Genomic DNA, 15,660 nt, shown 5'->3' on the forward strand with positions numbered 1-15,660 from the left:
CAAAACAAATGGAAAATGAAAAGTGGATCAGCGATGGCTTGTAGACCGGCGACGCTGACCGCCAAGCGCCGCACGAACAAGGAGAGGAACCGAATTCGGCTGAAGACATGACAGTGGCATTGTGTTGTGACAAAACTGCACATTTTAGAGTTGCGTTTTATTGTCCCAAGCACTATGTACACCTGTGTAATGATCATGCCGTTTAACCAGCTTCTTGATATGTCAGACCTGTCAGGTGGATGGATAATATTGACAAAGGAGAAATGCTCACTTACAGCGATGTAAACAAATTTGTGCCCAAAATTTGAGCGAAATGCGTATGGACAATTTCTGTGATCTTTTATTTCAGCTCAAGAAACATGTGACCAACACTTTACATGTTGTTTAAAATTTTTGTTCAGGTGTATGTAGCGATTAGAGGATTCTGCCCAATCCCCCTCCCCTGTGGAGCGATTTCAGTGCCAAATGAAAATTGTATTTGAATTCTATAATTTTGAATTGTTATTAGGATATTGAGTTTAATATTTTTATTTATTTGTGATTCACAAACGTTGAATTCATGAATGTGTATGAAGCATTAATAAAGCCAGGGAGAAAACAGACACTGAAGACGGCCTGCCTCACTGCCTGGGAGATCACCTTGCTTCCTCTCCTCTATGCTGTATACTCTGTAATGCTTTTTGTAGTGCAGGCTTGTGTCCCCCTACTCACCATGTCTTCTTCAGCTAAAGTAAATGTTTCAGCATTGCAGTATTCCTCTAATTCTCTACCTCTATACCGCTTGTTATTATCCCAAGTCTCACCTGGCTTGTGCCTACTACTTCAGCACCACCGCTTGCTTCTCAGCGAGATGAGCTCATTGGCAGTGAGGAGCGTTCTAGTTTAGGAGCCATGTGACTGTTCATCCTCCGACTTCTCCAGCCTTTCAAATGATAATAATGAGAAAATACAGGCAGGAAGTCTCTGAAGCTTTTTGGGACGGCGCTTTCTGCTTGTTTACGCCAGTCGCATTCGCCCAGGCAATTTGCCTCCTTGTCTGAGTCTGAGAGGAAAGGCTTAAGGCTGCGGTTGCGAGGGGCTCCGTAACTGGACAAGCCCCTTAACATTCAAATCAAAGCGACGCCCTCTGTTCTTTCTCGCCCTTCTTTCCTGTCAAGGCACCTGCGAAGGCGACAGAGAAAATGTGAATGTGACGGTATATTCAATAAGGACAAAGGGAAGGGAAAGCAAACCAATGTAAATCCTTCACTAGTTGCTAGTGGTTTCAGTGGGTTTCAGTGGCCGTGTCCAAAATATGACTGGCCTATTACTTAAACTGCATACTGTGTACAGTCTTGGCCAAAAGTTTTGAGAATGACACAAATATTAATTTTCACACAGTCTGCTACCTAAGTTTGTATGATGGCAATTTGCATATACTCCAGAATGTTATGAAGAGTGATCAGATGAATTGCAATGAATTGCAAAGTCCCTGCTTGCCATGTAAATGAACTGAATCCCCCCCAAAAAACATTTCCACTGCATTTCAGCCCTGCCACAAAAGGACCAGCTGACATCATGTCAGTGATTCTCTCGTTAACACAGGTGTGAGTGTTGACGAGGACAAGGCTGGAGATCTGTCTGTCATGCTGATTGAGTTCAAATAACAGACTGGAAGTTTCAAAAGAAGGGTGGTGCTTGAAATCATTGTTCTTCCTCTGTCAACCATGGTTACCTGCAAGGAAAAACGTGCCATCATCATTGCTTTGCACAAAAAGGGCTTCACAGGCAAGGATATTGCTGCCAGTAAGATTGCACCTAAATCAACCATTTATCGGATCAAGACCTTCAAGGAGAGCGGTTCAATTGTTGTGAAGAAGGCTTCAGGGCACCTAAGAAAGTCCAGCAAGCCCCAGGACCATTTCCTAAAGTTGATTCAGCTGCGGGATCGGGGCACCACCAGTACAGAGCTTGCTCAGGAATGGCAGCAGGCAGGTGTGAGTGCATCTGCACGCACAGTGAGATGAAGACTTTTGGAGGATGGCCTGGTGTCAAGAAGGGCAGCAAAGAAGTCACTTCTCTCCAGGAAAAATATCAGGGACAGACTGATATTCTACAAAAGGTACAGGGATTGGACTGCTGAGGACTGGGGTAAAGTCATTTTCTCTGATGAATCCCCTTTCCGATTGTTTGGGGCATCCGGAAAAAAGCTTGTCCGGAGAAGTCAAGGTGAGTGCTACCATCAGTCCTGTGTCATGCCAACAGTAAGCATCCTGAGACCATTCATGTGTGGGGTTGCTTCTCAGCCAAGGGAGTGGACTCACTCACAATTTTGCCTAAGAACACAGCCATGAATAAAGAATGGTACCAACACATCCTCCGAGAGCAACTTCTCCCAACCATCCAGGAACAGTTCGGTCACAAACAATGCCTTTTCCAGCATGATGGAGTACCTTGCCATAAGGCAAAAGTGATAACTAAGTGGCTCGGGGAACAAAACATCAATATTTTGGGTCCATGGCCAGGAAACTCCCCAGACCTTAATCCCATTGAGAACTTGTGGTCAATCCTCAAGAGGCCGGTGGACAAACAAAAACCCACAAATTCTGACAAACTCCAAGCATTGATTATGCAAGAATGGGCTGTCATCAGTCAGTATGTGGCCCAGAAGTTCATTGACAGCATGCCAGGGTGGATTTGCAGAGGTCTTGAAAAAGAAGGGTCAACACTACAAATTTTGACTCTTTGCATCTTTGCTTTCTGGTGCCCAGAGCTGCTGAGGCATCACCCACGTGGGCATCATACATTATATTGTGAAGGAGAGGTCCAGTGGCTACACAACTCAGGGAGGTTCCAGCAGCCATCTCCCTGATCAAGCCATGAACCGTCCCTCTCCACCTTTGCTTGACCCAGCCAAATATAGCTAGGCTACTCATGATGATGTTTTGCTTGTTTTTGTTTTTGATGCACTTTGAGATTATGAAAAGTTAAATAAATGATTATTATTACCATACACCTGCAACAAGATAGCTCAAATGTGCGATTGCATTTTTTATTTTGAAATATTAAAAGTAAAACACCAACAGTACATTTTATTATTCTTTTCAATGAGAACAGACCCTTTTTTCTAGTAACTTTTTTGACTCATCACATGCGCTACTGTTTATTATCTCTCACTTTACTCACTTTATCTACCTCAATAACCTCGTAGCCCTGCACATCTACTCTGTACTGGTACTCTGTGTAGATCACCAAGTTATCAATACTCATTGTGTATTTTTTACTAATTTTAATATTACACTTTTCTGGGGGGAACTTTTCTATTACATCTCTATTTTCTGTATGTCTGCATTGTTGGAAGTAAGCATTTCACTGTTCTTCTACACATATTATTCACAAAGCATGTGACAAATAACATTTAATTTAATTTGAATGTAGGCTTATGCGTGACTAACGTTAGCTATAGCTAGTGGCACTGAATAGTGCAGTGGCCACATGACTTACTCAACCTTTTGTTGTGGCGTTTCTCCTGCCGTGGTCGTCACTTAATTAAATACCTGTCATCAGACCCTGCAACAGTTTGAACACAAGCCCTAGGATAATGTTAAATATTAAGTTGTCGCTCAACAGCAAGCAAGTAACCCTATAGCTAATGTAACTGTTCAAACAGTAACAGGTTCTAGTCCTATTAGAGCACATACACTATATATACAAAAGTATGTGGACACCCCTTCAAATTAGTGGATTCGGCTATTTCAGCCACACCCGTTGCTGACAGATGTATAAAATCAAGCACACAGCCATGTAATCTCCATAGACAAATATTGACAGTAGAATGGCCTTACTGAAGAGCTCAGTGACATTCAACTTGACACTGTCATAGGATGCCACCTTTCCAGCAAGTCAGTTTGTCAAATGTCTGCCCTGCTAGAGCCACCCCCGTCAACTGTAAGTACTCTTATTGTGAAGTGGAAATGTCTAGGTGCAACAACGGCTCAGCCGCAAAGTGGTAGGCCACACAAGCTCACAGAACGGGACTGGCGAGTGTTGGAGAGCATAGCGCGTAGAAATTGTCTGTCCTCGGTTGCAACACTCATTACCGAGATCACTATGTGCAATGCCAAGCACCATCTGGAAGTGCGACGGATGAATCTGGGTTTGGTGGATGACAGGAGAACGATACCTGCCCCAATGCTTAGTGCCAACTGTAAAGTTTAATGGAGGAGGAATAATGGTCAGGGCTGTTTTTCATGGTTCGGGCTAGGCCACTTAGCTCCAATGAAGGGAAATCTTAACGCTACAGCATACAATGACATTCTAGACAATGCTGTGCTTCCAACTTTGGGGAAACAGTTTGTCGAAGGACCTTTCCTGTTTCAGCATGACATTGCCCTCATGCACAAAGCGAGATCTATACAGAAATGGTTTGTCAAGGTTAGTGGAAGAACTTGACTGGTCTGCACAGAGCCCTGACCTCAACCCCATTGAACACCTTTGGGATGAATTGGAACGCTGACTGCAAGCCAAGCCTAATCGCCCAACATCAGTACCCGACCTCACTAATACGCTTGTGGCTGAATGGAAGAAAGTCCCCGCAGGAATGTTCCAACAACTTGTCGAAAGTCTTCCCAGAAGACTGGAGGCTGTTATAGCAGCAAAGATGGGACCAACTCAATATTGGCCCATGAGAATGAGATGTTCGAAGAGCAGGTGTCCACATACTGTTTGTCATGTGATGTAGCTAGCTAGCTGAAGGCATGGCAGGCAGCAGGCTGCAGATTTGTTTTCAAAGATGTGACGTTACGATGAAATAGTCGTGATCATTTTAAGAAGATAAAATATGACTTACAAGTTGTCGGGCTTTTAACTTAAAGAGATCTAAAGTATCAAAACTAGCTTCTCTTCCAATGCATTGTGACTGTGAAATTCCCCAAAATTGTGCTGCGAATTCAACGAAATGAAAAGCTGAAATGAGCATAGCATCCTGGCATTTAAAACTTGATTTTAGAAAATGCACATACTATAAAAAAGTTACATTTTCACATACTGAGAATGTATCATGCGCGTTATGTTGTTTACCGCTATGCTTTTTGTATTCGGTAGCACATCCCTACATCTAAATGATCAGCTGTTGTCAAAGCCGAAATGAGTATGACAAGCGGCCATTTACTGTCTTTTTCGAAATGTCACATACTTTTTTTTGCTTACTCAAACAGCCTACTATTTAGGACGCAAGTGTAGTCGGGCAACGAAATGAAAAGCTGAAATGAGCATAGCATCCTGGCATTTAAAGTTTAGTCCTGGCAATGAAATGAAAAGCTGAACTGAGCATAGCATCCTGGCATTTAAAGTGTATTCGGGCATGGACAATGAAAGGCTGAAATGAGCATAGCATCCTGGCATTTAAAGTGTGGTCCGGCACCGAAATGAAAAGCTGAAATGAGCATAGCATCCTGGCATTTAAAGTGTATTCGGGCATGGACAATGAAAGGCTGAAATGAGCATAGCATCCTGGCATTTAAAGTGTATTCGGGCATGAACAATGAAAGGCTGAAATGAGCATAGCATCCTGGCATTTAAAGTGTATTCGGGCATGGACAATGAAAGGCTGAAATGAGCATAGCATCCTGGCATTTAAAGTGTATTCGGGCATGGACAATGAAAGGCTGAAATGAGCATAGCATCCTGGCATTTAAAGTGTGGTCCGGCACCGAAATGAAAAGCTGAAATGAGCATAGCATCCTGGCATTTAAAGTGTATTCGGGCATGGACAATGAAAGGCTGAAATGAGCATAGCATCCTGGCATTTAAAGTGTGGTCGGGCACCGAAATGAAAAGCTGAAATGAGCATAGCATCCTGGCATTTAAAGTGTATTCGGGCATGGACAATGAAAAGCTGAAATGAGCATAGCATCCTGGCATTTAAAGTGTATTCGGGAATGGACAATGAAAGGCTGAAATGAGCATAGCATCCTGGCATTTAAAGTGTGGTCGGGCACCGAAATGAAAAGCTGAAATGAGCATAGCATAGCATCCTGGCATTTAAAGTGTATTCGGGCATGGACAATGAAAAGCTGAAATGAGCATAGCATCCTGGCATTTAAAGTGTGGTCGGGCACCGAAATGAAAAGCTGAAATGAGCATAGCATAGCATCCTGGCATTTAAAGTGTATTCGGGCATGGACAATGAAAAGCTGAAATGAGCATAGCATCCTGGCATTTAAAGTGTATTCGGGCATGGACAATGAAAAGCTGAAATGAGCATAGCATCCTGGCATTTAAAGTGTATTCGGGCATGGACAATGTGTCTGACATGGTTCAATTGTCTACATGGTTTAGAGTCCGTTGCAGTCATAGAGGTGTGTGTCTATGCCTCAGCTGAGTTTGTATTTACGATCTGTACATGAATGCCTAAATACAGCCAAACCCCTCTGACTTGTACTGACTTTTGGTTTGCTGTGCTTTCTCTTTTACTTGCAGTCAATGAATCATTCCACAACTACATTAACCATGTTTTTTAAAAGCTTTTTGTAATGTGGCTCGTCTTTCTGAGGTTAGAGCAATGCGGAGATTGATCACATGTGCTGGCTTAATGGTGCACTGCTATGGGCCTGCATCTACCTTTACTCATGTTCAGGGTGGTAACAGAGAATGTGAGCAGAGTTGAGTGGTTGAAATCATCACTCCTGGATCATGTCCTTACTCTGCTAAAAACCACCTCATGCTCACGGGAAAAAGAAACTCCCCGCTCCAAATTCGCTCCATTCATTAAATCACAATTTAACCAACACCGATTTATTTTTGTGACTACCTGGACCTATCAATTGATTTTTAAGTATTGAAACCAAACCATATGGAATTTAATGAAAAATATTTGAATAAACATGAAAAGGTGAATGGGAGAAACATTTTAAAATAAATAATAAAAATGGTTTATTTATTTACTGTCCTATCCTGATGGAATGGTCCCCAACCCTATACCCTAGACACCCACCTGAGAGACCCATACACTAAGGAGAAGTGCTTATATTTTCTATCAACCTACTGTAAGTAGCCTATATGCAGCCAAATCAGAAAGATGAATGTGGTCAAAGACCTACTAAAGCAACACAGCCCCCTCAAGATTCTGAGCCTGCCAGGCAGGGTTGGTCCTACAAAGCCAAAGCCCCCTGATGGGAGAGCATAATATACAAGGAATTTCTTAAAGTTGCAAATGAGAACCTTGACGACCTTGTACCTAGCCGGTGGGGATTCCGGTGGGTTGCTCTCACCCAGGTAGTGGCAGTGCTGGCAACACGAGCTACACTAACACTAGCTGCAGTCACACTCTGGTTGCACAAAATAATCAAAGACTGCACAGAGATGCTTAGGGAAATGGTCACAACGGGGGACCAGCATGTGTGTGTTTCAGGGGAAGGGGGTGTACCTGATCTCCATCACCTAGGACTTGACAATTTGCTCAATTTTGGAGGCCTTCTCAAACAGCTGCAACTGTATATGCATTTGTAAACTAAGTCCTTTCTTGAGTTGGGCTCTGGGATGGAACAACTGTTGAGCATCTGAGCTTATGATTGTTTGTGCGGGAAAGGGGTTGAGTGTGTATGAGTGTGTGTGTAACCCACATCTGTTGCATAAAAAGAAACGTCCCTTTTTCATGAACCTGTCTTTCAAAGATAATTCGTAAAAATCCAAATAACTTCACAGATATTCATTGTAAAGGGTTTAAACACTTGTCCCCATGCTTGTTCAACCATAACCAATTAATGAACATGCACTTGTGGAGAGAGTTATGAAAATGTAGGACACTAAAGAGGCCTTTCTACTGACTCTGAAAAAACAAAAAGAAAGATGCCCAGGGTCCCTGCTCATCTGCGTGAATGTGCCTCAGGCATGCTTGCAAGGAGGCATGAGTACTGCAGATGTGGCAGTGCAATAAATTGCAATGTCTGTACTGTGAGACGCCTAAGACAGCGCTACAGGGAGACAGGACGGACAGCTGATCGTCCTCCGAACTTCACACCTCTAGGACAGGTACAGGATGGCAACAACAACCGCCTGAGTTACACCAGGAATGCACAATCCCTCCATCAGTGCTCAGAATGGCCGCAATAGGCTGAGAGAGGCTGGACTGAGGGCTTGTAGGCCTGTTGTAAGGCAGGTCCTCACCAGACATCACCGGCAACAACGTCGCCTATGGGCACAAGCCCACCATTGCTGGACCAGACAGGACATGCAAAAAGTGCTCTTCACGCGGTTTTGTCTCACCAGGTGTGATGGTCGGATTCGCGCTTATCATCGAAGGAATGAGCGTTACACCGAGGCCTGTACTCTGGAGCGGGATCGATTGAGAGGTGGAGGGTCCATCATGGTCTGGGGCGGTGTGTCACAGCATCATCGGACTGGGCTTGTTGTCATTGCAGACAATCTCAACACTGTGTGTTACAGGGAAGACATCCTCCTCCCTCATGTGGTACCCTTCCTGCAGGCTCATCCTGACATGACCCTCCAGCATGACAATGCCACCAGCCATACTCCTCATTCTGTGTGTGATTTCCTGCAAGACAGGAAAGTCAGTGTTCTGCCATGGCCAGCAAAGAGCCCGGATCTCAATCCCATTGAGCAAGTCAGGGACCTGTTGGATCAAAGGGTGAGGGCAAGGGCCATTCCCCCCCAGAAATGTCTGGGAACTTGCCGGTGCCTTGGTGGAAGAGTGGGGTAACATCTCACAGCAAGAACTGGCAAATCTGGTGCAGTCCATGAGGAGGAGATGCACTGCAATACTTAATGCAGCTGGTGGCCACACCAGCTGGTTCCCCCCTTTGTTCAGGGACACATTATTCCATTTCTGTTAGTCACATGTTGTGGAACTTGTTCAGTTTATGTCTCAGTTGTTGAATCTCATGTTCATACAAATATTTACACATGTTAAGTTTGCTGAAAATTAACGCAGATGACAGTGGGAGGACATTTCTTTTTTTGTTGGGTTTAGGATGATTCACAATGAATGTTTGCCTAAATAATATTTGCTTGCCAAAAATGTTCGTTTTTTTCTGTACATTTTGGTGATAGGTAACAATCCTTTGCACGAACTACCAACATTATTATGTGTATTATTATTATTATTAACAATTATTATTGTTTATTGTGGAAATTAAGATGTATTGTATATATAAAAAAAAATCAGTGTCAGTCCAAATTTTGGACACACCTACTCATTCAAGGGATTTTCTTAATTGTTTCTATATTGTAGAATAATAGACATCAAAACATTTCAGGAACACATATCATGTAGTAACCAAAAAAGTGTTGAACAAATTCAAATATAATTTATATTTCAGATTCTTCAAAGGAGCTACCCTTTGCCTTAATGACACCTTTAGACACTCTTGGCATTCTCTCAACCAGCTTCACCTGGAATGCTTTTCCAACAGTCTTGAAGGAGTTCCCACATATGCTAAGCACTTGTTGGCTGCTTTTCCTTCACTCTGTGGTCCAACTCATCCCAAACCATCTCAATTGGGTTGAGGCCGGGTGATTGTGGAGGCCAGGTCATCTGATGCAGCACTCATCACTCTCCTTCTTGGTCAAAAAGCCCTTATACAGCATGCAGCTGTGTTGGGTCATTGTCCTGTTGAATAACAAATTATGTTCCCACTAAGTGCAAACCAGATGGGATGGCATATCACTGCAGAAGGCTGTGGTAGCCATTCTGGTTAAGTGTGCCTTGAATTCTAAATAAATCACTGACAGTGTCACCAGCAAAGCACCCCAACACCATCACACCTCTTCCATGCTTCGTGGTGGGAACCACACATGTGGAGATCATCCATTCACTTAATCTGCGTCTCATGGCGGTTGGAACCCAAAATCTCAAAATTTGACTCATCAGACCAAAGGACATATTCCCACCGGTCTAATGTCCATTGCTCGTGTCTCTTGGTCCAAGCAAGTCTTTTCTTCTTATTGGTGTCCTTTATAAGTGGTTACTTTGCAGCCATTCGACCATGGCCTGATTCACACAGTCTCCTCTGAACAGTTGATGTTGAGCTGTGTCTGTTACTTGAACTCTGTGAAGCAAGAAACTTTCAAAGTTCTTAAAATGTTCTGTATTGACTGACCTTCATGTCTTAAAGTAATGATGGACTGTCATTTCTCTTTGCCTATTTGAGCTTTTATTGCCATAATATGGACTTGGTCTTTTACCAAATAAGGCTAACTTCTGTATACCACCCCTACCTTGTCACAACAAAACTGATTGGCTCAAACGGATTAAGAAGGAAACAAATTCCACAAATTAACTTTTAACAAGGCACACATGTTAATTTAAATGCATTCCAGGTGACTACCTCATAAAGCTGGTTGAGAGAATGCCAAGAGTGTGCAAAGCTGTCATCAAGGGAAAGGGTGTCTACTTTGAAGAATCTCACTTCTAAAATATATTTGGATTTGTTTAACACTTTTTTGGTTACTACATGATTCCATACGTGTTATTTCATAGTTGTGATGTCGTCACTATTATTCTACAATGTAGAAAACATTTTAAATAAAGAAAAGCCCTTGAATGAGTATGTGTGTCAACTTTTGACTGATACTGGATATATATTTTTTACAAGCAATATATAATGCAAATTGAGGTGAGAGCGATGGAAATGCTTTAGGCATTAATCTGCGTCTGTTCTGTGGGTGGCATTGTGTGCTCTTTTCGAAGGATGAGTCCCGGTCTTTCGGGGGCCCTGGGATTCGGGGAGATGGGGGTGGTCTGCTGGTCACTGAGATGATAACCCAACTTGGGATGGGGAAGGGTTTTAGCTGGTGGAATAGTGGGGAACAATTGGAGGTTTACTTAGTAGCAATGCAAATATCATGGTGTAGTGAAATGGACACTCAATCACTATGGTACTTTTTAATGGTGAGTTGACAAACATATATTATGATAAATATATTTGAAACTTGTATCGCATTAGGGTAAATGGTGAAATAAGTATAGCCAGTTATAATTGTAATGGCTTAGCAGATAATAAAAAAAGACAATCAGTATTTACCTCGCTAAAAGCGAAGGAATATAATATCTATTGTTTACAGGAAACTCGTTCAAAAATGTTGATGAAGTTGTGTGGAACAAGGACAATGGGGGCAAAAACTGGCAGCTTCATTAAATAGTACCGGCAAAACACCAGTCTCAACGTCAATAGTGAAGAGGCGACTCCGGGATGCTGGCCTTCTAGGCAGAGTTGCAAAGAAAAAGACATATCTCAGATTGACCAATAAAAAGAAAAGATTAAGATGTGCAAAAGAACAGACACTGCACAGAGGAACTCTGCCTAGAAGGCCAGCATCCCAGAGTCGCCTCTTCACTGTTGATGTTGAGACTGGTGTTTTGCCAGTACTATTTAATGAAGATGCCAGTTGAGGACTTGTGAGGCATCTGTTTCTCAAAATAGACACTCTAATGTACTCGTCCTCTTGCTCAGTTGTGCACCAGGGCCTCCCACTCCTTTTTATATTCTGGTTAGGGACAGTTTGCGCTGTTCTGTGAAGGGAGTAGTACACAGCCTTGTTTGAGATCTTCAGTTTCTTGGCAATTTTTCACATGGAATAGCCTTTATTTCTCAGAAGAAGAATAGACTGACGAGTTTCAGAAGAAAGTTCTTTGTTTCTGGCCATTTTGAGCCTGTAATCGAACCCACATATGCTGATGCTCCAGATACTCAACGAGTCTAAAGAAGGCCAGTTTTATTGCTTCTTTAATCAGGACAACAGTTTTCAGCTTTGCAAACATAATTAAAAATGGGTTTTCTAATGATCAATTAGCCTTTTAAAATGATAAACTTGGATTAGCTAACACAACGTGCCATTGGAACACAGGAATGATGGTTGCTGATAATGGACCTCTGTACGCCTATGTAGATATTCCATTAAAAATCATCCGTTTCCAGCTACAATAGTCATTTACAAAATGAACAATGTCTACACTGTATTTCTGATCAATTTGATGTTATTTTAATGGACAAAAATGCGCTTTTTTTTCAAAAACAAGGACATCTCTAAATGTCCTCAAACTTTTGAATGGTAGTGTATGTAATAATTGATCAACCCTACAAGCAATCCACGACTCTATTATTATGGTGGGAGATTATAATACTCTTTAAAATACCTCTATGGACCATAAAGGAAATCACACTACAAACTATCACGCACATGCACTTAAGGAAATCACGAATGACATAGATATATTGGAACGAGTGGATGTATGGAAGCTTAAATTAAATATCCTGACCTCGTGAGATATACAAGGAGGATGCTCAATCAAGTTAGTCGTCTTGACTACTTTCTTATGTCATTCTGTCTGTAACCAAAAGTTTAAAAAGTGTTGATAGGGGACAGAATGTGGTTTGACCATCAAATAATTGCCCATATATATTACTCTTACAGAATGTCCACGTGGGCGAGGATATTGGACATTTAATCAAAGCCAATGTTGGAGAATCTCATATGAAATGGAATAAAGTTGTTTTATTTTATTTGTTCCTGTAAGTATGCCTAAAGGTTGTTTGGCAAAATAACCAAATCAAAACAGAAAGCTCCTTGAACGTGGGAATATGCCAGTCCTATTGGGCCAAAATCAATTATGGCCTCTGCTCCGCACACATACTCTGGTTGGTAATAACTGTCACCAGTTGGCCTGCTCCATTTGCAGCAACACGTCGAATTCGAACTGAAACAAAGACACATTCGTTAGCGACACCACTCCGCCATGTCTAGAAACAATTTGAAGACGAGAGAGGTAGAAAGAGAAAAAAATATGTCAAGATGTGAGGGATATGTGTGAGACTTTGATCCGACGGCACAGAAAAAAGCACTCTTCTTCCGTCTCCCAGATCCTAGACTCTCATTAAGGCGACGAGAGTCGACCCCCAAGATCCACCGAAAGAAGTGGAACACAGTCTTCTGAGACAAACATCGCCTGAAGTGGAGGAATAAGACTTTCTTTAATTGGCGATAGGGGTGGGGGGGGGTAAAACAAGAAAGGGTACACTGAAGGTTCATGGATTACTATATCGTAGCATCCGTCCCTGAAATGAAATTCATAGACAAAGCATTGCTACAAAATAGGGATATTGGACACGGATAAACAGTATTCCAAAAGTGGCAGTGCATACGAAATGAGAGTCTCTGCTCTTGTCAGAGGAACCCCACTTCCCTGGTGCTTCGTGCTCATAGAGAGTGTTTGTTTTAATGCCTGTCATAAATATGTATCGGGGATCTTAATCTGATGGCGCTACTTTGTCGAGAACATGAGATACCAAAATACCTCCGTCGGTCCCAGACGTCCGCTAAATTAGAAGTTCCACCCACTCACATCGGCAGAATGAGTCACTCCAGAGTGGCAGTGTTGTTTATTAAGTTGCTGGAAACAAAGTTCTCTGTAGGGAAATACTGCTTTCTTCTTTTCAGAAAAGTACACATTCAGGGGCTCCCCTCGGCTGCCAGAAGAAGAGCACGCTAAAGCATAGCAATTCAGATTGTATTGTGAATGCAAAATCTCCTTCAATTGGCCGACAGCAAATTAATGCAAGTTGTTTGTACAGCCAGCCATCTATGACCGTCTGGGAATCCTTAGTCGGGGCTGTCAAGTAGTTCTTCAGCCCAGAGTAACCCATCCACTGCACTTTTTCCATCTGCACACAAATAGGCTGACAAGCTGATGTGAAAAGGTATTATGTGTACATTGTGTATTTAAACCTCTATGGAACTTGCTTACATTGTTGTGCTACTTATGGTAGACACTGTAGCTCCCTGGCCTTCTTGGATTCTCCAAATTGTTTTCAATGGATCTTCAACCAATGTTTCAGTCAATAAAAGACCATCAGGGTTGACATGATAATGGCTGTGATAGTTGAGTCAAGAGTTCCTGCATAACCCATACACAACACTCCCCCCACCCTTAAGCACATACACACACACACACACACACACACACACACACACACACACACACACACACACACACACACACGCACACACGCACACACACACACACGTTGTTCTATCCTCATGGGGACCTAAAATGAACTTCCATTCAAAATCCTATTTTCCCTAAACCTAACCCTTCCCATAACCCTAACTTTAACCCGCAACCCTAAACGTAACTCATAACCCTAGCCTTTGTCCTCATCTTGATGTGAGAAATGTCCCTACGAGGGAGAGTTTTCCTTGTTTAACTATCCTTATAGGGACTTTTGGGGATTTTAGGTCCGCACAAAGGTAGAAGAATCCCCCCACCCACACACACACACAAACCCTAATACCTACAGTACCTCTGTCTTCTCCCTCCCTGCAGCCCTGGAGGACCCGTGCAGTGAGGTGACCTGCAGCTACGGCAGCACCTGCATCCAGTCATCGGACTCCTTGTCGGCCAAGTGCATGTGCCCGCTGAGCTGCGACGGTAAGCCCGAGCAGGTGGTGTGTGGCAGTGACGGCCAAGACTACCGCAACGAGTGCGAGCTCTACAAGCAAGCCTGCCACACCCAGAAGAACTTCCGCCTGCAGCACCAGGGATACTGCAGTGAGTCCCCTCGTATACTTCTCCTCTACCCTCCCTCCCTCCCTCCCTCTCCCTCCCTCCCTCCCTCCCTCCCTCCCTCCCTCCCTCCCTCCCTCCCTCCCCTCCCTCCCTCCCTCCCTCCCTCCCTCCCTCCCTCCCCTCCCTCCCTCCCTCCCTCCCTCCCTCCCTCCCACTCTCTCCCTCGCTCCCTCCCTCCCTCCCTCCCTCCCTCCCTCCCTCCCTCCCTCCCTCTCCCTCCCTCCCTCCCTCCCTCCCTCCCTCCCTCCCTCCCTCCCCCCCCCTCCTTTCTTTTGTTCTTTTTTGCTTCTTTTTTATTTCGCTCTCTCTTCACATCCCGCTGGAGTTTCATTGTATCTCTCTGACATCATGTGACTACTTTTCAAATTCATAGCTTTTTTTTCTTCATGCCAACTCTTCCAGCTGTGTGGATTATTCACTGTCGACAAACACAGCCACTTGTTTTTAGAGCTAGCCATTTTGAGAGTTGATTTGTGTCACCCGCTGTTTGTTTTGGTAGTTTTCTCCTGAGGACGTCTGACTTCGAGACATTTGCGCCGAGAGAAAGAGCCAGATAGAGCTAACCAGACAAACTAGCGTCTCCAAAAGTGAGACCCTGAGAGACTACAAAATGGAAGGGAGATGGAGTCTCAGGCCCCCAGAGGACGGCTCGAATATATATCCTTTCAAAGCCGGTGTGACCAGGTTCCATGTTGCCTTACCCCTAGGGGGAGGCCTGGGTTCTCAGGAGAGCCGGCCCGGTGGGCCCCTAAATCTTCCTGAGCGATTCTGTCCAAGCTTTGGCTGTCTCAACTGGCTCGCCAGTGTCAGACACATGGTGATGCTTTATATATACAGCTGGGGCTAGGCTAGCCAGCACCTCCACTGTCTGTATGTCTAATTGCCTCATCGGGGTGGGTGGGGGCTTGACTGCAGAGTGCAGGAATCCTGGAAGCCGTTCTGGTTTGTTAATGGGAGATAATGGTTTTTGCAAATGGGATAATAGCTGGGCTTGTGTTGCATCATTGCATTTCTGGCGTCAGGTATTTTTGCAAAAAAAAAACAGAGTTGGTAATGGTCTTTATATACTCCTGTGTTAGCGATTCCAATGTGCTAAT

At 43.6% G+C, this 15,660-nt stretch overlaps 1 protein-coding gene across 2 annotated transcripts in view; it reads left to right on the forward strand.

Annotated features, from left to right (window-relative positions):
• LOC112221492 (agrin) overlaps positions 1 to 15,660 on the forward strand; it is a 274,243-nt gene that overhangs the window by 87,212 nt on the left and 171,371 nt on the right. For both annotated transcript variants that reach the window (XM_042303574.1, XM_042303575.1), the window contains exon 4: positions 14,321 to 14,545. In XM_042303574.1, the coding sequence (XP_042159508.1) occupies positions 14,321 to 14,545 (225 nt within the window). The remainder of the gene's footprint in view (positions 1 to 14,320; positions 14,546 to 15,660) is intronic.

The sequence above is a fragment of the Oncorhynchus tshawytscha genome, linkage group LG22, assembly GCF_018296145.1.
Source record: "Oncorhynchus tshawytscha isolate Ot180627B linkage group LG22, Otsh_v2.0, whole genome shotgun sequence".
Lineage (NCBI taxonomy): Eukaryota > Metazoa > Chordata > Actinopteri > Salmoniformes > Salmonidae > Oncorhynchus > Oncorhynchus tshawytscha.